Source organism: Delphinus delphis, chromosome 10 (genome assembly GCF_949987515.2).
Source record: "Delphinus delphis chromosome 10, mDelDel1.2, whole genome shotgun sequence".
Lineage (NCBI taxonomy): Eukaryota > Metazoa > Chordata > Mammalia > Artiodactyla > Delphinidae > Delphinus > Delphinus delphis.
The window spans coordinates 7,861,982-7,885,264 of record NC_082692.2 but is presented as its reverse complement, the minus strand read 5'-3'; the positions used below and the strand labels follow the sequence as shown (position 1 = coordinate 7,885,264).

The following is a 23,283-nucleotide window of genomic DNA, read 5'->3' as shown; positions in this document are numbered from 1 at the left end:
ATAGAAGAAAAAACTGGGAAAACCATGCCAATAAATACAGTACAGCTAGTGTTAGATGTACAGAATGGTTAGAGGGTCATTTCAAAGTTGACGCCTACAGAGTATAATCCAAGAATGGCAGCTACCACATAGTGTGAAAAGATATTTAAATCCCAAACAGAAAGACGGAACATCAGAGAGAACAGCTCTGATACCTAGCTCCCAGCCTGAAGTGAGGAAGGGGTGAAGGAGGGACTGAGGATATTAAAGTTTTCTCTGAAATGATTTACTGCTTTGTCATTTGACACGTTCAAGTAATCTGAGCTTATAAATTGTTCAGGTAACAAATGTCTAACACATTTTTTCACAAAATTTTCATCAGCCAATACATGTATGAATAAAACAAACCTTGTGATGAAAGGTTTGGGATCCTAAGAATGGCTCACTTTTCAAAGGGATTCTGTTATCATCCATCGATTTCCCAATAAAACATGAAGTTTCTTGACTCCAAAACCCACATTTTCGTGTTTAAAGAGAAACCTGCTATGTGACCCCATCTGTGTGGCTCCATGAAGCCAGAGCTGTACAGGATTCACAGTTCTGAACACATTTTCTGTAGTGATACTGTGCTCAGATATTATTTAGATGTAACCACAGTGTGACTGTAAACAGTCACTGACACTGTGGGTACTGCCCATTGAACTTAAACCAAGGAGTTGTTCTTGGTCATCCAAGTTGGCATTGCCTACCAAAATATGATGGGCACTTCAGTGAGCCCAAATAAGAAACAGTAGCAGTGTCAGAACTATAAACCAGAAATTATGGCGCTTAAGCTGCTGAAAACGCTAACTGGTGTCAGCATAATACTACAATAGAATTTTTGGCTTATATATATAATTAAAAAAAAAAAAAAACTTAGAGAGCACTGAATTAATCTTTTAAAGACAAATTCAGATTTTCGGACTTCCCTGGTGGCGCAGTGGTTAAGAATCCGCCTGCCAACACAGGGGACATGGGTTCGAGCCCTGGTCTGGGAAGATCACACATGCCGCAGAGCAATTAAGCCCGTGCGCCACAACTACTGAGCCTGCGCTCTAGAGCCCGTGAGCCACAACTACTGAGCCTGTGCTCTAGAGCCCACGAGCCACAACTACTGAGCCTGTGCTCTAGAGCCCACGAGCCACAGCTACTGAGCCCATGCGCCGCCACTACTGAAGCCTGCACGCCTAGAGCCCATGCTCCGCACAAGAGAAGCCACTGCAGTGAGAAGCCCGGGCACTGCAACGAAGAGCAGCCCCTGCTCGCCGCAACTAGAGAGAAAGCCCGCACGCAGCAATGAAGACCCAACACAGCCAAAAATAATTTTTTTTAAAAAAGATAAATTCAGATTTTCCCCCATAAAATGAACTGCTTTATTTTGAATTTAATAATCATCTGAATAAAATTCTGATTTCTGATTCTGCTTTCTTTCAGAATATCCCTGGAACACAAAAACTGGTCAGGGGCAGTTTTCAGGACCTACTTATAATCCTACAGCCAAGAATCTAAATATTGTGAACCGCGCACAGCCAGTCTCCTCCGTGCACGGGAGGACAGACTGGGTGGCCAAGTACGGAGGTCACCGATAGGAGTCTGGTGTGAAGTCCCACAGCATCGCTCCAGAGTCTGTGCAAGTGCCCTGACCCCGGGAAATGTCTACAGATGTCTACTTCTACTGAGTTCTGGAAGAAATATGTAATAGTGGGTACTCTGAAGAGCAAAACTCATCTCCTATTTTCTTCCTTTCCTAGAAATGAAATGCATTTTCTGAGCATCATTGCCCGCAGCGCTGATATATGGGTAGGACTTTACTAAGTATTGAATAAACTATTTGCCAAAGTGTCAAGTATTTGATATACAAATAGATACTAAGTACAATAAGAAGCTTTTTTTAAAAAAATGCCTCCAGAAATAAGTGTTTAGAGTGTTTTATATTTGCCCAAACTATTTAATATTTCACTGTTTAGCCTCAGAGGTTTGTTTTGTTTTGGCTTTTACAGCAATTACATAGATGTCTGTGGACTGTCAGTTACGGTTCTTACTTGGCCAAGGTTCTACTCTACCATTTTGGCAATGGCAGAAAGATGGTAATTTATCATTTTTCTACTTTGCAATTATGGAAGCAATGATAATTCTAATCTAAAGCAGGACATCTTTCTTAGAAGTAAGTATTTCTTTAACATAGAGATGTCAAAATCACATCACCTGATTTTAGTGAAGAAAGAGTCGATTGTTCGATTTTGATCAATACAACTGCTATGAATTTGTGGTGACTATCAAACCCAATGGCTTGATGACTTCCAAATTAACCAAGTCAAGGTTCTGTCATCTTCACATCAAGTGTGTTCATCAGACTTTCAAAATACATTTGTTTCCATATTCCCACGAGGCACAAAGATGAAGTATACCAGCTCGTTCCCCAAAGCAAACTCTTGCTGCTGCTGCAGACAGATCAGACTCAGCTCTGACCTTCACACTTGCTCTGAAGAGCAAATGCATTCAGTTGCTATCGCAGTGATTTCACTTACTACATGTTTTCTTAGTTTTATTTCTAAATTGGTAGTTAAAATAGACATTTTGAACTTAGGACTACTCTATTCAAGCCTGTCATTTTACGAACTCGATATTCTTTTTAAAGAATAATGTTATCAAACTGCTCACTTTTTATGTATTTTATGACTTTGTAACAAATGCTAATGTAATTGGTATCATCTTGTGGACATTATACAAAGGCATAGTAAGAACATGGTATTTTTGTACAGAAGATTCAGCTCACCTTCTTGAAAAATGTTAAAATCTAAAGAGTAATTTATGTTAGTGGTAATGATTATATATATATTTGTACAGTTTTAATTAATGTCTCAAAGCAAAAATATTCTTTTGTGTTGCTGGGAAACTTTTAAACTCCAAATAGATATTAAAATTAATATGGTTAACTAGTGTGTTTTCCTTACATTGTTAAACTTTATACTTATACTCTGAGGCCTTTTTTTGTTGTTAATTAGTCAACTTTTTTTTTTTCTTAGCAGTTTTAAGTTTACGGAAAATCTGATTGGAAAGTACAGGGTTTCCACATACTCCCTAATCTCCCCGCTCCTCAATTTTCCCTATTATAAATATCTTGCATTAGTGTGGTACATTTGTCACAACTGATGAACCAGTATTGATTCATCGTTACTAATTAAAGGCCATGGATTACATTAGGGTTCACGCTCTGTGTTGTACATTCTGTGGGTTTTGACAACGTGTATAAAGACATGTATCCACCAATACAGTATCACACAAAATAGTTTCACTGCCCTAAAGATCCTCTGTGCTCTACCCATTCATCCCTCCCTCCCTCCCTGCAAACCTCTGGCAACCACTGATCTTTTTTTTATTATTATCTCCATAGTTTTTCCTTTTCCACAATGTCATATAGTTGGAATTACGAAGTATACAGCCTTTTCAGTTTGGCTTCTTTCACTTAGTAATGTGCATTTAAAATTCCTCCCTGTCTTTTCTTGGCTTGATAGCTCATTTCTGTTTATCACTGAAGAGTATTCCATTGCCTATATGTATCCTAGTTTATTTATCCATTCGCCGACTGAAGGACATTTTGGTTGTTTCCAAGTACGGGCAATTATGAATAAAGCTGCTATAAACATTCATGTACATGTTTTTGTGTGGACATCGGTTTTCACTTCACTTGATTAATTGCTGGATCATATGGTAGGAGTATGTTTTGTAAGAAAGCACCACACTGCCTTCCAAAGTGCCTGCGTCATTTCTCATTCCCACCAGCAGTGATGAGAGTTCCTGTTGCTCCACATTCTCACCAGCATTTGGTGTTGTCAGTGTTTTGGATTTTGGCTGTTCTAGTGTGTAGTAGTATCTTGTTATTTTAATTTGCAATTCCCTAATGACATGGGATGTGAAGCATCTATTCACATGCTTATCTGCCATCTGTATATCTCCTTGCTGTCTATTCAGATCTTTTGCCCGTTTTTAAATTAGTTTGTTTTCTTATTGTTGAATTTAAACAGTTCCTTGTATATTTTGAATAACAGACCTTTATCAGGTTGTCTTTTGCAAATCTTACCTCCAGTCCGTGACTTGTCTTTTCGTTCTCTTAAGGTCTTCTGCGGCGGAGAAGTTTTTAATTTGAATGAGGTCCAGCTTACCAATTTTTTATTTCGTGGATCATGCTTCTGGGGTTGTATCTAAAAAGCCATCACCAAACCCAAGGTCACCTATGATTTCCTCCTACATTCTAGGAGAATTACAGTACTGCATTTTACATTTAGATCTATGATCCATTTTGAGTCAATTTTTCTGAAAGGTGTATCATCTGCTGCAGATTCTTCTTCATGCTGATGTCTATTGTCCAGCGTCGTTTGTTGAAAAGACTTTTCTCCACTGAACTGCCTTTGCTAATCTGTCAAAGATCAGTTGACTGTATTTGTGTGCATCTATTTCTGGGCTCCCTATTCTGTTCCACTGATCTATGTGTCTATTCTCTCACCAATACCACACTGTCTTGATTACTATAGCTTTATAGAAGTCACCTAAGTCAGTCCCTCAACTTTGTTTCTTCTCCTTCAATATTGTGTTGGCTACCTTGGGTCTTTTACTGCTCCATATAAACTCTAGAATCAGTTTGTCAATATCCACAAAATAACTGGGATTTTTGACTCGGATTGCAGTGAACAAGCAAAAATACAGATCAAGTTGGGAAGAACTGACATCTTGACACTCCTGGGTCTTCCCACCCATGTACAAGGACTATCGCTCTATTTTTTTACATCTTCTTGGACTTCTTTCATCAGTGACTTGTCATTTTCCCCATATAAATCTTACACAGATTTGTTGGATTTATACCTGTTTATTTTAGTGCTAATGCAATTTTTAATTTCAAATTTGAATTGTTCATTGCTTGTAAATAAGAAAGCAAATGACTTTTCTATATTAAAGTTGTATCCTAATTCCTGTTATAATCACTTATTAAATCCAGGAGTTTCTTTGTTGATTCTTTGAAATTTTCTACATAGACCATCATGTCATCTGCAAACAAAACCAGTTTTATTCTTCATTCCCAATCAGCGTACTTTTTATTTCCTTTTCTTTCTTATTGAACTAGCCAGGACTTCCAGTACAATCCTGAACAGAAGTGGTGGGAGTGAACATCCTTGCCTTGTTCCTGATCTTAGCAGGAAAACATCTAGTTTCTCCCCATTAAGAAAGATGTTAGCTGTAGGGTTTTGGGGGTTTTTTTAATAGATTTTCTTTATCAAGTTGAAGACACTCCTCCCTATTTTGCTGAGAGTTTTTATTATGAATGGTGTTAGATTCTGTCAAATACTTTTCATGCATCTACTGATAATCACTGATCATACAATTTTTTTTTCTTTAGCTTGTTGATGTGATGGACTATATTAATTGATTTTCAAATGCTGAATCAGCTTTGTATACCTAGAATAAATCCCACTTGATCATATTATGTAATTCTCTGTATACATTGTTGGATTGGATTTGCTAATATCTTGCCGAGGATTTCTGCATCTATGTTCATATGTTTATATATAGAGAGAGAGAGAGGGAGAGACAGAGAGAGAGAGAAAGAGAAAGACAAACTTTTCTCTAAATTTGAAAATTTTCAAAATCATATGTTAAAACAACATAAATATGTGAAGCAAAGATTAACCACAAATACAAGAAGAAATTGACATAACCACAGAGTGGGAGGTTTTTCTTAGAAAACAGACCTAGAGGCCTTAAAATAAGTACATGAGTAACACAGTAAACAAAATTTACCCACCATACATACTATATAGAACTTTGACCAATAAGGCAAAATACTATACATGTAACATGCACAAAAAATTGACCTTATCTTAGGCCAAAAAGAAAATCTCAAATTCTCAAATGTTGAAATATGTAAGCTACAACTTTTTTCCACAGTTTAATAAAAGTAGAATAAAAAAGTATGCCTCCAAAATCATCCACTTAAAAATTCAAAAACAGGGCTTCCCTGGTGGCGCAGTGGTTGAGAGTCTGCCTGCTGATGCAGGGGACACAGGTTTGTGCCCCGGTCTGGGAAGATCCCACATGCTGCGGAGCGGCTGGGCCCATGGGCCATGGCCGCTGAGCCTGCGTGTCCGGAGCCTGTGCTGCTCAACAGGAGAGGCCACAACAGTGAGAGGTCCACGTACCACAAAAAAAAAAAAAAAAAAAAAAAAAATTCAATAACATTGTTCTAACCACTACAAAGTCAAAAGGGAAAATCAAAAATGAAATAAACATCCTTTAGAAATGGACAGTGACAGACCTCTGTATTAAAACCTATAAAACTCAGTCAAAACAGATCTCAAAGAAAAAAAATTATACACTTGTTCCATTTATGAGAAAAACAAAAACACTGAAGACATGGTGAATTTGAGCATTTAGCTTAAGAAACTAGAAAAAGGAATAACAACTTTAAAAAGTGAAAAGGAATGAAAAATATAAAATAATGTCCTAGTAGTAACAAACATTATCCAGCACCAGGTCTCGGTTTCTAATATCACTGTCCAATAAAAGAAACCAGGGCTACTTGGAGAAATGGCTGATTCTAGTATCGGAGCATGAAATATACAAGATGAGCCTGGAGCCTCTTACAGTGCCAGAAAGTAGGGAAGTTCTATAAAAACAAAAAACAAGGGAAAAAAAAAAAAAGCCTACACTGATTAGCTATGTCAAAGGACCCATGGGCCAACTGAAAGAGCTCCCAATGGTCAAAACTGCAACAATTTGAGCAAGAAAATTAATGGAGAAGTATTGGATTATAACCCAAACCAGGAAATATATATACATGATTCCACAGTGAAGGAGTGGATGGTTGGATGGATAGACAGGGAAGAAGAGGCATCTTCCATGCAGCAGAATTCCAAATAATTTATGTAGATACTCTGCCCTCAAGGAGGCAGAGCACAACTCCCCATTTTTTAAGTGTGGGATATGCATAGTGACTTTCTTTTAAAGAGTACAGTATGGGAAAGGGGGAAAAAGGAATAGCTTCACAGTGGAGAAGCCTGAGGAACACTACCTCAGCCAGATGATCAAGGTCAACATCAACAGTAATATCATGTTCATATATGTAACTTTAATATGATGTGATGAACATGACACTTCACCCCTGTGGTCTTCCTCCTAAAAACTGATAATCCCAGTCTGACCATGAGGAAAACACTAGTCAAGTTCCAATGGAAGTGCATTCTACAAAATACCTGATCAGTACTCCTCAAAACTCAGTCACCAAAAACAAGAAAAGTCTAAGAAAGAGTCACAGCCAAGAGGAGCCTAAGAAGACATGACAACTGAATGTAATATGGAATCCTGGATAAAATCCCGAAATAGAAAAAGGATATTCGTTAAAAGATAAGAAAAACTGTATGAAGTATGGACTTAGTTAGTGATAATGTGTCAGTATTGATTCATTAGTTGCAACAAACGTATCATGTTAATGTAAGATGTTACTAATAGGGGAAACTGGGTGTAAGGTGTGTGGGAACTCTCTGTACTGTCTCTTAAAACTGTTCCACAAAATAAAGTCTATTTTTAAGAAATAAATTTGATCAATCTATCCATTCAGCAAATATTTACTAAGTAACCACTATGTACTAAGTGTAGTATATATGGTACATATGGTAGAAAAGAAAAGGTCATTTCCTCCAATCTCATAGAACATACATTCCGCAGACATTAAATAAACACACACACAAAAAACCCTGTATATTTGCAAATTATTATAAGTGCTATTAAGAAAAAAGAAAAAAAAACCCAGGATGTTATAGAGACTAAAGAAGGGATATAAATGTAGTGAGAGATGACTTAATAATTTTAAGACTAGGCGTCTAATTATACTTGATATATGCCTCTGCCTGCTGGGTAAAGAATGAATTGTTGGGCCAAAGCATGAAAACAGGGAGTCCTGTTAGAAGATTAAAAGACAGTGAGGCTTGGACTTGGGTATTAGCAATAGTATGGAAGAGAACTGATGATGGCTGCTGATAGAAAGCTACTGGGTTTTGGTGCTGATCTTGTTTCTTGCAGCTTTATAGAACTTCCTCATTAGTTATAATAGGATTTTAATTGCTTGTCTTGGATTTTCTACATAGACAATTATATTAGCTACTTAAAATCTTTGATTTCTTTCTTTTCTACTATTACTTTATACATCATTTATTTCTCTTATTTTATTACTTTGTCTAGTGTCTCTAGGAATCATCAGTGATAGCAAATATCCTATTGTTTCTAACTTCAACATAAAGCCATAGCACTAGATAAAGGGTAGTTGACAAAAATCTAAGGCAAGCAATGTGCTTGAGTCGACTGAAGCATATACATTAATATCAGAAATTCATTGCTCAGATTAATACCTAATTAGAAAATATATATGAAGAAGTTCCATGCATAATAATAACAAAACTATAAAATATCATGCAATAATCTTAATAGAAATGCAAAGAACTAAGTGAATAAAACTCTAAAATGTTTTAAGACATTAAAAAAAGAAAAACTGAATTAAATGAAGGGATATACAATGTCCTGGATTGAAGAGTAAATATTTTATATACAAACGGCTCATATAGCTCAAAATAAAAAAAAACAAACAACCCAAGCAAAAACTGGGCACAAGATCTAAATATACATTTCTCCACAGACATGCAGATGGCCAACAGGTACATGAAAAGATGCTCATCATCGTTAATTATTACAGAAATGCACATCAAAACTACAATGAGGTATCACCACACACCACTCAGAATGGCCATCATCTAAAAGTCTACAAATAATAAATGCTGGAGAGGGTGTGGAGAAAAGGGAACTCTCCTACACTGTTGGTGGGAATATACATTGGTGCAGCCACTATGTAGAACAGTATGGCGTTTCCTTAAAAAACTAAAAATAGAACTACCATATCATCCAATGCTCCCACTCTCGGACATATATCTGGAGAAAACTGTAATTCGAAAAGATACATGCATCCCAATGTTCACAGCAGCACTATTTATAATAGTCAAGACATGGAAGCAACCTAAGTGTCCATTGACAGATCAATGGATAAAGATATGGTATATATACACAATGGAATACTACTCAGCCATAAAAAAGAATGAAATAATACCATTTGCAGCAACAGGAATGGACCTAGAGATTATACCAAGTGAAGTGAGTAAAAGACAAATATCATACAATATTGCTTATATGTGGAATCTAAAAAAAATTATACAGATGAACTTATTTAGAAAATAGAAACAGAGGCACAGACACAGAAAACAAACTTACGGTTACCAAAGGGGAAAGGGGGGTGGAGGGATAAATCAGGAGTTTGGGATTAAAATATAAACACTATTATATATAAAACAGATAACCAACAAGGACCTACTGTATAGCACAGGGAACTATATACTCAATATCTTGTAATAACCTGTAAAAATCTAAAAGAGAATATATATATAATATATATATATATGTATAACTGAATCACTCTGTTGTACACCTGAAACTAACACAACATTGTAAATCAACATTTCAAAAAAACTTTTTAAAGAGTAAATGTTTTAAAGCTCCCAAATCTTCCTAAATTTATCTATAATTCACTGCAATCATAATCAAAACCCCTAGTAAAATTTAAAGCTGAAAGGCTAAGTCTAGCTTTATCTGGAAAAGTATGCAAAGAAGAATCAGAAAAGTAACAATGACAGACTTGCCTTACCAAATATCAAAACATAGTACAATCTACACTGATTATAGAGTCACAGACCAATTAGAAAAACAAAAAAGGGCAGTTTACAGAAAAAATATACATCACTGGTCAATAAATACATGAAAAGATGCTTAATAAGTCATACTAAAGATATAAAACAATGGCTTCGATCAGGGGTTGGAACCACGGTCAGTGAACCAAATTCAGTTCACTGTCTGTTTCTGTGCAGCTGGCAAGCTAAGAATGTTTTTTATAAAAAAAAAAATCAAAATAAACATGGTCGAAAGAATATCAAAATCAGATTATTTTGTACTATGTGAAAACGATATGAAATTCAAGTTTCAGGGTCCATAAATACAGCTTTGTTGGAAGGTAGCCATGCTCACCTGCTTATGTACTGTTTATGGTGGCTTTTGCATTCCGAGGCAAAACTGAAGAGCTGGAGAGAGACGGTATGGCCCACAAAGCCTAAAATGTTTACTATCTGGCCATTTACAGAAAAAGTTTGCAGACCCCTAGCCTAATGTGTCAAAGATAAAAAGTCTGATAATACGCAATGTTAAGCAAAGATGAGGAAACAAAATCTCTCAACCGCTATCGGTGGGAGTGTAAATCCGTACAACTCTTTTTGTGGACAATTAAAATTTTAAACGCTCATCTGCTTTGAGTCAGCTTCTACGGATGTAACCTGAAGATTCATTTGCACATGTGCACCGGGACTTAGTGATGTTCCTCGGTACAGCATTTTTTCAATAGCGAAAAGCTTGAAACAAGGTACCTTTCTGTCAGTAGGGGAATGGTAAACTAGACAGCCACATCATATAATTAAAAAGCCACTAAAAAGAATGAGGTAGTCTCCATGTCCAGATAAAGAAAAGGTGTTAAGTGTGATACAGTGTAGCAAAGCGTAACTCTGTTAATTCTGTGCCCTCACTTGTCTTCACAGTAACCAAAAAAGGATACATTTCTATGTTTTATACTCACAGAAAGCTTCTGGGACAATAAATAAATAATGGCTACCTCTTAAGTTGAGAGACTAAGGGTCTGGGATCAGAAGGAGACAATTTTGCTGTATACCCTTCTGTCTTACATGCATTCTTTATCATAAGCATATTTTATCTCAATTTTAAACGACCTTGTGAACTAGGTATTTTTTTTTGTTTTGTCTTGTTTTGTTTTGTTTTGCGGTACGTGGGCCTCTCACTGCTACGGCCTCCCCCGCTGCAGAGCACAAGCTCCAGACTCACAGGCTCAGCGGCCATGGCTCACGGGCCCAGCCGCTCTGCGGCATGTGGGATCTTCCCGGACCAGGGCACAAACCTGTGTCCCCTGCATCGGCAGGCAGACTCTCAACCACTGCGCCACCAGGGAAGCCCAAGGTGAGTATTTTTATAATTTGGAATAAGAAAGAACTTTGTAAAGCAATGAAGTAATAGATCTGACTATGTAAAGACGTACAGAAACTATAAACAAAGTTAAAAGACACAATAGGTTGGGAGAAAATGTAATATGTAATAAAGGACCTGTGCCCATTATATACAGAGAACTTCCACAAATCTTTATAAAACAAAAACCAACAAAAATGAGGGGGGAAATGGATTACATTCAAACCTTTAGCTGGGGATGTCAAGGTCATCTAGATTCGACCTTGCCTTTCAGTCTCATCTCCTGCTGTTGCCAACCTCACCCGCTCTATGCTATTCACACCAACCTGTAGGTACCCAACTGTGCCAGGCAGTGTCATGCCTCAGAGGCACTGCACATACCTTCCCTCTACCTGCAACATTTGTCTGTCCTTGTTTATGAATTCCTCATCCTTCAAGGCTCAGCTCAACCACCATCTCCTCTGTGAAGCCCTCCTAGACTCCCTGAAGAGAACTGACCACTTTTTTGTGCCCCTGGGGTAATGTCTACCTACCTCTATTAGCTATGTATTTCTATGTTGCCTTTGTCTAGATGTCAGTGTTCTCCACTAGACTCCACGATGGCAAGCCATGGTTTGTTTTTCTTTTCCTTCTGGGACCCAGCACAATCTTAGGACAGTAAGTACTTGGGAAACTTGGCCAGGGAGAGGAAGGGGTTCTTAGCAAGGACACCGTCAAGGCTGCTGGCCAATGAAGACACCCCATCCCACCCCCACGCCTTGGAACTGCAGGCAGCCTTAGAAGTCTCAGAGGTAACCACAGGAGCAGTCACACAGGGGTCTACCTTGGACCTGAACTGATTCCCACCTCCAGGGAATCGTTGTCATTCAGAGTCTAAGGCTAGCACCCCAACCCTAGAACTGAAGGTGGCCAAAACTGGTGTCCTTAGGAAACACTTCATGACAGAAGAAAATCCAGGGCCTCGGGCTTCCCTGGTGGCACAGTGGTTAAGAGTCTGCTTGCCGATGTAGGGGACACGGGTTCGTGCCCCGGTCCGGGAAGATCTCATGTGCCGCGGAGCGGCTGGGCCCGTGAGCCATGGCCGCTGGGCCTGAGCGTCCGGAGCCTGTGCTCCGCAACGGGAGAGGCCACAACAGTGAGAGGCCCGCGTACCGCAAAAAAAAAAAAATACCTGCAAGTATGTGACATCAAGCATCAACCCTTTCTTATCTATGAGTAGTTATTACTAACAGCAGCATGTGAGAAAAAGAACTGGGGTGTCAGTGGACCAAAAGCTTAATGAGTCACTGCTGTGATGGGGCTGTCCAAAAATCTTATTTTGATTCTGGTTGTACTAACAGAAATGTGTGGTCTAGAATCCAGTATCCTGGTCACACCCCATCTGTGTAGAGCTATGGGCATTATGCTTTAAGAAGGGGCCCTGTTCATTTCCAAAATATACAAACAGCTCATACAACTCAATAATAAAAAAACAAACCCAATCGAAAAATGTGCAGAAGACCTAAATAGACATTTCTCCAAAGAAGACATACAGATGGCCAATAGGCACATGAAAAGGATGCTCAGCATCGCTAATTATTACAGAACTACAAGTCGAAACTATAATGCTCACACTACTCAGAATGGCCATCATTAAAAAGTCTACAAACAACAAATGCTGGAGAGGGTGTGGAGAAAAGGGAACTCTGCTACACTGTTGTGGGAATGTAAATTGGTGCAGTCACTGTGAAAAACAGTATGGAGGTTCCTCAAAAAACTAAAAGTAGAGTTGCCATAGGATCCTACAGTCCCACTCCTGGGCATATACTGGAGAAAACTGCAATTCAAAAAGATACATGCACCCCAGTGTTCACTGCAGCACTATTTACAATAGCCAGGACATAGAAACAATCTAAACGTCCATCAACAGATAAATGGATAAAGAACATGTGGTACATATTTACAATGGAATACTACTCAGCCATAAAAAAGAATGAAAGAAGGCCATTTGCAGCAACATGGATGGACCTAGAGATTGTCATACTAAATGAAGTCAGAAAGAGAAAGACAAATATGATATCACTTCTATGTGGAATCTAAAATATGACACAAATGAACTTATCTATGAAATAGACTCACAGACACACATAGCAGACTTGTGGTTGCCAAGTGGGAGGGCAGGTGGGAGACGGATGGATTGGGAGTTTGGAATGAGCAGATGCAAACTATTATATATAGAATAGATAAACAACAAGGTCCTACTGTAGAGCACAGGGAACTATATTCAACATTCTGTGTAAACCCTAATGGAAAAGAAAATAAAAAAGAATGTATACATGTATGTATAACTGAATCACTTTGCTGTACAGTAGAAATTAACACACTGTAAATCAACTATACTTCAATAAAATAAATTTCAAAAAAAAAAGAGGGCCCTGGCAGACACGTCAAACCATGGCATACACAACAAAGATGAGAAAACTAGCACTCCTTTCAAGGAGCTTAAGCCAATCCACAAAATTGTATATGCCTGAATTACATATTCTAAATCCAATCAATACCAGCTCGGATTGAGCTAAGTAGCAAATATCCCTTTTCTTTAAAGAGGGGGAAACTAAGGTAAGGGGTACCAGAATGAGTTAGCTCAGTGCTGGTTAACAACAATTTCATTTTTTTCTTTTTTTTTCTCTTTTTTTGGTTACACAGTCCTACTAATCTTAGAAATCCGAGGCTCAATGCAATGCCTAATCAAATAATAACTAACTTTCCTTCTTTGGTCTTTAAGTTATTCAGGATGGGTAATTCCTAAATAAAATGTTAACAGAAACACCTTCATGCTCTTTTATCTTCTTGCTATTCACATCTCATTCTATGTTCTAGACAGCTCTGGCAACAAAGACACCGAAGAAAATATTATTTACAGTAAACTTTATTTTCATTGATTTCACTTAACATAATTTCAAAGTAGGTCTGTGCTCTAAGATAAGCAGAAGAACAGATATCCTAAATCTCATTAACAGATCTTTTTCACACTGTTCCTCTGAGTAGGGTACAGGGTTTCAGGGGCCCCAATGGCGACACCCTACATTTTATCCCTGGAGATTTTACCTATAGATTCAGAAAGAACAGATAACACCAACATACAAGAATCAACCTGTATGCTTCTCCTATAGGAAGAAGCTCTTGTGTTACACTCTACCCACCTCTTTAGGGCTGTAATGATAATAACTGACTTTCTTCTCTGCAAAGTTGGGTTTTTTTGGTTTGTTTTTGTTTTAAGTAAAATGTCAGAATATGTGAAAATGCTGTACTTATTTATCTTAATATGCTAAAAATAGTGAAAATTTTAAAATTCTTCATGAGTCCAAGCTGGGCCATGACTACTACGGATGGGATTGACCCAACGCACTAATTCCAAGTTTGGCGACCATCAGCAAACTGTTCAAAGGAAACACATAAAAAAAAACAAAAAATCAGATAAAGAACAGCACAGGCACTTGACTATTTTTAAGGGACTGGGACTCAGCAGGTCCCTCACAACTACATGGCGAGGAGGGGCCAAGGCAGAGCAAGCAGGGATGAACTCCCACACCTGGAGGTGCCAAAGGAAGAACTCGTGAAAGGCAGTCCTGCACTGGGGCTTTGAAATCATACACGTGAGCTGAAGTTCCTAATCTAACAGCCAATAATTCGAAGATGAGAAAACAAGGCTGGAGAGACCAAGGCCTCCCCAGTCAGGCAGGTCATCAGTGGTAGGTCTCCGGCCTCCCAGTTTACAGCTCTTGACCTTGGTCTATGCTGATTATAAAACATGATTCTTGACAGCATCATAACTATGATCAAAGTTGGGTAAGTAACCTTTTTCCAAAGCAGATTTTTAAAAATTCTATTTTGGGGGTATCTTTATTATACTTAAAGACTACATTTTTAAGAACAATCTGGTTTGGATTTTATAATTAAAGTTAATCACGATTGACGTTAAACAGGATTCAATCAGAATTCCCTTTCAGCAAAATTTTCAACAATAAAGGACACCTTACAACTAAGAAGCATGGACCCCGCGCTGAAAGCCACACGAACGGCTGCAGTCGTGGAGCTTCCTCCACTGCAGAAAGGGGCCAGGATGGACCAGAGAGCAAATGTGAAAGCAAAATCCATTTCCAAAGTGAACGAATATACTTATTTCATTTTGACATTAAATCTGCTGTTTTTGCAGCCTTTCCTATTTGTATATGAATTTAAATCATTTCAGTCGATGCTCAGCATCAGATATACCGAAACAAGTAAAATTTTGAACGTCTAAAGTGTTTGGGGCATTAAACTAGAACTAGCAATAGAGCAGAGGGTACCTGGCACCTGCAATTAAGCCTGCAGGCATAAATTTTCCAGAGTGGTAGAATCTCATTCCCATAATGCCAGCCAAGGTTCCAGATGTAACTGATGAAAAGATAAAGAGAGTCAAAGGTCACTACATCTTGTATGTTGGAGGATGAAAATACGGCCAAACTCCCACCCATCTTTCAAGGGCCCAGACCTCATGCCTCCTCCTTCCCCGAGTCGGGGAGCTCCACAGCCACCCACAGTCAATGGGACCAAGTACAAATACTGGAGTCAAAGGCTCTCAGTGTCTGAGCCCAGCCTGCCTTTCCAGCCTCACCTCCTACCACTCTTCAGCCATAAATTTCTCCTAAGTTGCTGTAGGAGAAAACTACATTTTTCCTATGCCGATGCTATTTCCCCTGTGTGCTCTTAGGCTCTTCCCACTCGACATCTATTCAAATACCTACCACCTGCCATGCACTGCACCAGGTGCTGGGAACACAACTGTCATCAAAAAGATCTCTGCCCTAACAGCGTTTGGAGTTTGATAGGACTAACTTGAAAGAATCACACAAATAAAAACTCAGAAGTATAATCTGTGCTACAGGCGCCAATTAATGCAATACAAATAACGTGATGAACAGGGGATCCAGCCCATTGAGGGAGAAGGACTTGCTGAGAAAGTGAAGACTGAGCCCCGATGTGAAGAGTCGCAATTAACGAGCTCAAGGGGAGGAAAGCACATTCCAGGCAGAGGGCGTAATATACGCAGGGCCCTGCGGTGAGAGGGGGCTGCTAGACGTGGTGTGGCACAGAAACCGATGAGGGAGGAAGAGGGCCACGGCCTACAGAGCCTCGAGGGCCACGGGACGGACTGTGGTCTTCTTCCGAAGAGCAATGGAAAGCCATTAAAAGATATTACGCAAAGAAATACATACAAAGAGCTGCATTCTGAAAATATAATTGTGGCTGTACCATAGGGAGCAAACTTCAGGGAAAACAGAGAAACTGTTTTCAGGGAAAACAGAGAAACCAACTGAGAAACTTCCTCGGGAATGCAGGCAAGAGGGGGGCTAACTGGGGCGTGGATGGTGGCCATGGAGGTAGGGAAGGGGACAGCCTGGGATACGAGTTGCAGGTGGTGTTGACAGGACTTGCTGATGAATCAGACAGAGATGGAGGGGAGGAGACCAATGGAGACCCAAATGGAGGCAGGACACCAGGAGACCAAGCGTGTGTGAGGATAGGAAGCCAGGTGTGGGCAGATGCCATGACACAGCTGAACGCTTTCAAGCAGGCAACTGGATACACGAGAGTAAAGCTCGGAGGAGAGAGAAATTTGTGTGTCATTTGTGTATCAGTGGTAATTTAAGACCTGGGCTTCAACCATATTGCCAAGTGAGAGAGTATAAAGAACATTAAAAGAGCCAGGTTTTAAGAACCTTGATATCTAATGGTTGAAATGGAAGACAGGTCGACAAAACAGACAAAAGGGAATCAGAAAATAAAAAGGAAAAACAAGAGAATGGAAAATGGATTGGTGTACTGTGCTGAGAACAGCTAAAAGGCCAAATAAAATGAGGACTAAGAAGTGTACGTTGAATTTTGAAACACACAGGTTCCTGGCAGCCTCAGGGAGAGCTATTCCCGTGGACTAAGGGGCCAGAAGTGGAGGCCGAGGTGGGTTGAGAATGTGAGGCGAGGAAGTGAAGATGGGAGTGTAATGGATGTTTTTTAAGAGAAGTTCCTGAAGAGGAAGCAGAAGGGCAGCAACTGAAGAAAGCAGTGGGGTCACGAGAGGTCCTTTTTTTTTTTTTTAAATGGGTGAGAGATGAACACATCGGAGCATCAATGGGTGGGATCCACCTGAGAGGCAGGATACGAGGAAGGGCTGGCATCAGTGACGGTGTAAAGCTCCGGGGAAGGTGAACCAGTAGAGACCCAAAGCCTGGTGGAGGGACCAGCCTTGGAGACAAGAACCAGGACAGGGGAAGGCTTAGAGGCGATGGCATGAGGGAGTCTCCACGTGACGGCTGCTGTTTTGTCTTCAAGCAGATGGTGAGGTTGTTCGCTGGGGTGTCAGAAAGGGGACAGAGGGGCCTGAGAGTAACTCCGGAGCTGCAAGAGAGCCGCCGAGCAGAGCTGAGAGCTGGGTGCTTTCCTTCCCCGCCCAGGCCGACTTGGACAAACCGCTGTGACACGCCCGCTCCCCGTGAGGGCCAGAACTGCGTGTTTTCTCATCCTGTGGGTTTGTGGGGACAGCGAGGGGCCCACACACCCAGCAGGGTGTCTGACACAGGGTGGGGCTCAGGAAAAATGCACCAAAGCCACCCTGATAAGTAATCTTCCCCTCCCCGCGCCCCTCACCGTCTGTGCTGCCCATAGGACACAGCAGCAGCCCCAGTCACGTTTTATGTCCCCGGTGAAGGTAAAGCCTCCCTGAAGGCAGGGCCTACATCTTACACACTTAGTTTACATCTAAAAGGCTAACAAATAATTTTCAAATGGGAAAAATGCAATACCGATGCAAAGCTAACCCAGACACGTGGTCCTTCAGTGACGCTGAAGCAGACGGCCTTCAGCAGGGAATCACAATGGTTAAGAGACACATGCCTGCCTTACGCAAGTTTAACACTTATTTCACTGGGTAAATCTCCATTCGTGAGGTATGAAAACCTTTCCATATTCTGTACATAAAAGATAAGTAGAAACCAGCACAAGACGCGCACCCCCCCCGCCCTCATTTCAAAACTTGCCTAGGACTTGGCAGAAGCAGTAAAACCGTCGCAATGTGAAGAACCTGTCACATCCCACCAACCCAGGGATGCGTCAGGGAGACGCTGAAACCGACATACCTAAGAAAAGCCAAATGTTCCTTGGATCCTGAGACAGCTGATAGGCCCCGAGGCCCGCTAATCCACCGAAGAGGAGCCCGGCAGCCAGGGACGGGACACTGCCTGCAGGGAAGCAAACACACAGCTGCACTGCAATGGCAGACACTCATCTCACTGACAGAATCCACCAGACCGCCCTCCCCTACAGAGGAAAACAGCAAAGAGAACGTCTCTCAACGCGGTCCAGGACCAAGGCATTCTCAACGAGGAAAATGTGTGGGGGAGTTTGCCATTTTACCAGAGAGGTCAGGGTCGTACCACATGGGTCCTCTCTCCTCTAACAGGCAGGACACTTCCTCCCAGGGAGAAAGGGAGGGCTCCGAGCCAGGCCTGATTAACCCTGCAAGGACTGGAACTCTCCATGGGCAGGACCTTGGGCTCATCCCCAAAGGAAAGGGAAAGAGGGTCAGTGAGTTAAAAAATGACCTGGAGAGCAAGAATTCTGGTGTGTGTGATGGCAGGGGGGATGCAGGCAAGGAGTGGGGTGGAAACAAGCGTGTTCGCTGACACACCTGTGCCTGATTTAATGCGGAGACCTCAAAACTGCTTCTGCGAAGACTAGAGGTTTCCTTCTACTTGAAGAGCAGAGATGGCCCTCTGGGGTCAAGGCTGATGTATGGCAGGTGATGATAATAACAATCTACTACCATCCCTAACCGGTGTCTTTATCTAAAGAGTCAAAAACCAAGTGACTGGACGAGAAGCCTGGTGTAGCTCGGCCGGATAACCGCAAAGGCGAGTGCAGCTGCAGGGCTGATAATTCGCCTGCACTCCAGCGAGAGGGCCTAAAGCAAACCTGACTCCAGTAAGACTGCAGTCTGAGGACCCTGGGGACTCACTCTTCACCGGGAGTAAGATTTTAAGCGGTTAAATAACTACAAACCGTACCTGCTCTTGCATAGCCAATGATCCCGCCGGAAGCAACCAGTGCTGCGTAGCCAAAGCCGATCCAATGTATAGGCACCCTGAAAACGGAGCAGTGAGAAATCGGTGCTAACCGTGTTAGAAACACACAAAACAAACGAAACAGCATGGAACCGTAGAATGGGATCAAAAAGGTCACCATTCCAGAACCATCCTATCACTGTATAAACGCAAATAAATCCCAGAGAGGTTAGATGGCTTGCCTAGAGTCAGTGGCAGAGCTGGGACTCAAACACAAGTCCCTGGCGTACACGTCCATATCCTCCCACAGCCCAAGCTGTCCAGCAGTCTTGGCTCAGCGCCCTTTTCAGATGATGAAAGAAACTCTGGTTTTGAAAAGCTCCTGACTATTCCACCCCCATTTCACTGGGCACTTACAGTGGGCCAGAGTCCTTCTCCATTGTTCTCTTTCACTCTGTCCAAATGGAAGATCACACCAGGCCTGCACCTGCGGAGGAGGGGCTGGATCAGAGGCAGTTAACAGCACAGCTCGCTAGCAGCCAGGAAGCAGTGCGTCCAAGTTCCAGCTCCAGCCCCTTGGGAGCTAAGAAGAATGGGCAAGCCACCCAACGTCTCTAAGCCTCAGTTTCCTTCACCATACCTACGCTGAGGATAGCAACGGTACAAATTTCCTAGGGCTACTATGGGCATTAAATGGGATAATATGTAAAGGGGCTTTGCACAAAGTAATTGCTGAACAGAGACCAGCCGTTCTAGTAATAACCTAAATTCTAATATAACATAGGCCCACAGGACACTTCACTGACCAGCTCCGTACAGTGAATGAGCTAATCTCCTCAACACCTAACCAAATTATAACTAAACTGGAAAGTAAACACACCTCCTGTGCCCTTCATTCAAGTATTTCAGTTGCCCTTTCTGGGGGGAAAGGGTGCTGCTCTTCACCCCTGCCCGAAGAATTGATTTCAATACTCAGCATTTGTAAAGTTTTCAGATGGTTATTTAACTTTGCATCACTCATAGTTATCGTTAGATGGGGAGCGAGGAGGAAGGATGAAACATACAAAGCCCAAGTCATAATTACGTAGAACACTACACCCTTGGCAAAGCAGGGTGTAACTCCTAATTTCTTAAAGAAATGCATCTGGTATCCAACGAGGCTAAGCTTGAAAATACACAATCTCTTCTGCTTAAATTATTGTCTATAAGGGGGGGGCTTGGAATTGTACCACCGTCATTAATTCGACGTAACACTGAGCCACCGAGATTTTTAAGGAGATGGCCCAATAAAACCTCCAGGAAACTAATGACCTCGACGCTACCTCGGTAAGCATCTGCCTCAGGAGCTCAGGGTCTCCGCAGGATTCACAACCCACTTTAAGGAAAGCAGGAAACGAGGGACTACACAAGCACCTACCACGCAGCCTAACGCCGCCGCCTGGATCCGGAGGACGAAGAGCAGGCGGCAGCAAAGCCTCTCAACTCATTTCTAAAAGTCAAAACAGGTGTAAAATAATAGTAATAATAATTCCAAAGTACACGAACCTCCTTCCCAAAGGTCTGCACTCGCGAACGAGAGTGCACACGCCTACGAGCCAGGAGTCGCTCTCCTACCGGAAATGTCGCAGCGCTTTCTCTGAGTCCGAGGGCGGGGCTTGGCACGGGGTGGGGCTAGAGGTAGAGGTCGCGGCGCTCCGGGCGTCCCGGGGGCAGGGCATGGGGCGAGGCTTGCGCCGGATAGGCCGGCGCGTGCTCTTTGTCCCCGGGTCAGGGAGTCGCCGAGCGCTCCGTGTATCCGGGGAGCTGGGCGTGGTGCCGGCCGTCCAGCACTCGTCCCAGATCCAAGCCAGCCTGGCCTAAATCCGGAAGCCCAGGCTTGAAGTCTAGTTTTGCAAGAGGCCTTTGCGAGCTGGGCCAGGTCTGCGGTGAGGGGGGGGGGGGCTGCCACCGATGGGGTTGAAGGGCATCCGAGGCTGGATTTTGAAGGACTGCATCAACAGAGGTCCCTATTACCAGGTGTCAACCAGATGCAGGCCATCGGGGAGGACTGTCACTCTAGCCCGATCACGTTATTTGCTACCATGGGAAGGGACTACTTTCTATCTGCAGAAGATAGGGTGGCCACTAGACAGGCTAGACAGTGTGGCTCACTTCCCTGTTTGTTTCAAAGAGTGAGGCTACTTGGAAAGCATCTTAAAAGGGAACAGTGGGGGGCTTCCCTGGTGGCGCAGTAGTTGAGAGTCTGCCTGCCGATGCAGGGGACACGAGTTCGTGCCCTGGTCTGGGAAGATCCCACATGCCGCGGAGCGGCTGGGCCCGTGAGCCATGGCCGCTGAGCCTGCGCGTCCGGAGCCTGTGCCCCGCAACGGGAGAGGCCACAACAGTGAGAGGCCCGCGTACCGCATTAAAAAAAAAAAAAAAAAAAGGGGGGACGGTGGGTGAGTTACATTTGCAAGTACCTCTGTGATGCCCCCGTGGCCACACGTTATCCCCACTCCCACTGCATATCTGCTTCTCTTCCCTGCGTTTCCTGCACCACCATTCACTCAGTTGCTGTAACACCAAAATGTGGGTGGGTGTCACGTTTGGCATCTCTCTCTTTCATCCCCTACAAGTATCAACAAGAATAGATCTTATATATACAATCTTGAGTGGAAAAGCAAATTGCAGTGCATTGGCAACTGAAAAAAAATGCACAAGGAGACAGTTGTGAGCTAAGTTTTATTGGGGGCAAAATGGGGACTATAGCCCCGGAGACAGCCTCTCAAGTAGATCTGAGGAATTGCTCCGAAGAGGTGGTGGCTGCGGGGTGAGTCAGTATATGTGCTTTTGGTAAAGGGAGTTGGGTGCCCTCGAGCACACATTTTGACAGAAGGTTGGTGCTAGTCACGAGGAGCAGGTGTCTCTGTTAATGATTTTAGTGCTTTTCTAGATGTGAGAAGATGCAAGAAATTGGGCTCATAAAACCTTCCCCTGAAAATATCTAACTCTCTGAAGGCCTGTTCTGCCAGTTTTTCCCGGAGCACGGGATGCCTCATTCCTGATCTCCAGCCAGAACTCCTTTCATGGTGTGTGGAAGGTCAGTGAGTGCAGTGGCTAGGGACCTAATCCTTGTAGAGGCAGATGGCGAGTGACAATTTTTTGTTGGCAGCATACATACTCTGAAAGAAGACCTTCCACTTGCAGCAACTCCTACTTTTCAGATATCAAAAGTGAAGTCTGTGTTTACCACAGCTGATTCTAACCAACCGAAGCTGACAGTGACTAAGAACTCTGAGCAATTCCACTTAGGCCAGACCCTCAACAACTTAATGGAAGACTCTCCTGAAAAAACAAGGACAGGGGCTTCCCTGGTGGCACAGTGGTTGGGAATCCGCCTGCTAGTGCAGGGGACACAGGTTCGAGTCCTGGTCCGGGAGGATCCCACATGCTGCGGACCAACGGGGCCTGTGCGCCACAACTACTAAGCCTGTGCTCTAGAGCCCACAGCCACAACTGCTGAGCCTGCGTGGCACAACTATTGAAGCCCGCGCGCCTACAGCCCGTGCTCAGCAACAAGGGAGGCCACCGCAGTGAAAGGCCCGTGCACCGCAACAAAGAGTAGCCCCCACTCGCCGCAACTAGAGGGACCCTGTGTGCAGCAACGAAGACCCAACGCGGCCAAAATAAATAAATAAAATTAATTTTTTTAAAAAAATGACAGGACTTGCCTTAACCAGCTGGGATGATTTAGGGATTCATTTCTCCCTATGCAGATGCAAGCTTCAAACCTTAGTTAAGCCCACCATGATCCTCCCCCTGCCTTCTAGACTTAAATTGAACCACAGAGAATTAGTTACCTATAGTCCTAGCCCTTGGTTGAGCTGTTATTTGAAATAAGTTGTCCTACACCCTTAACTCTACTATAATGCATAGTTTCATGTGCAGTCCATCATAAAATATAAAAGAAATGAAAGGAACCGGTTTCTGCTCTGTTTCCGTTGGTTCCACACAAGGATTTGTGTTTAGTAATGTTTCTAGTTGACATTAGCATATTTTAGGAGATAGCTCAGCTCTTAACTAGGAGCCCACTGAA

The 23,283-nt window shown here is 42.2% G+C and overlaps 2 protein-coding genes across 3 annotated transcripts in view; one reads left to right on the top strand and one right to left on the bottom strand.

Annotated features, from left to right (window-relative positions):
• Nucleotides 1–3,322, top strand: part of MAK (male germ cell associated kinase) — a 43,350-nt gene extending 40,028 nt beyond the window's left edge. The window contains exon 14 of the mRNA XM_060023648.1: nt 1,453–3,322. Within this exon, the coding sequence (XP_059879631.1) occupies nt 1,453–1,607 (155 nt within the window). The 3' untranslated portion in view covers nt 1,608–3,322. The remainder of the gene's footprint in view (nt 1–1,452) is intronic.
• Nucleotides 3,323–14,022: 10,700 nt separating this feature from the next.
• LOC132432833 (transmembrane protein 14C) lies at nt 14,023–20,871 on the bottom strand. 2 transcript variants are annotated; one of them, XM_060023650.1, is made up of 6 exons: nt 20,754–20,871; nt 19,626–19,695; nt 19,212–19,288; nt 18,285–18,386; nt 15,466–15,546; nt 14,023–14,547 (listed from the first exon to the last, which is right to left on the bottom strand). In XM_060023650.1, exons 2-6 carry the CDS (start codon nt 19,646–19,648, stop codon nt 14,540–14,542), a joined length of 291 nt encoding a protein of 96 aa, XP_059879633.1. In that variant the 5' UTR covers nt 19,649–19,695; nt 20,754–20,871; the 3' UTR covers nt 14,023–14,539. The 2 variants fall into 2 exon arrangements, with proteins under 2 accessions (XP_059879633.1, XP_059879632.1); XM_060023649.1 differs by having other exon boundaries at nt 15,459–15,546; nt 20,754–20,868.
• Between the last annotated feature and the right edge of the window lie 2,412 nt (nt 20,872–23,283).

Bases quoted from the DNA above. Each gene is read 5' to 3' on its own strand.
- LOC132432833 (XM_060023649.1), bottom strand. From the start codon at position 19,648: ATGGAGAAGGACTCTGGCCCACT. The intron at 18,387-19,211 runs GTACGGTTTGTA...GCTTCCCTGCAG, and splicing joins CATTGGCTATGCAAGAGCAG to GCAGTGTCCCGTCCCTGGCT. The intron at 14,548-15,458 runs GTACCCTCTGCT...TCCTTTGAACAG, and splicing joins GGCTTAATTGCAGGTGCCAG to TTTGCTGATGGTCGCCAAAC.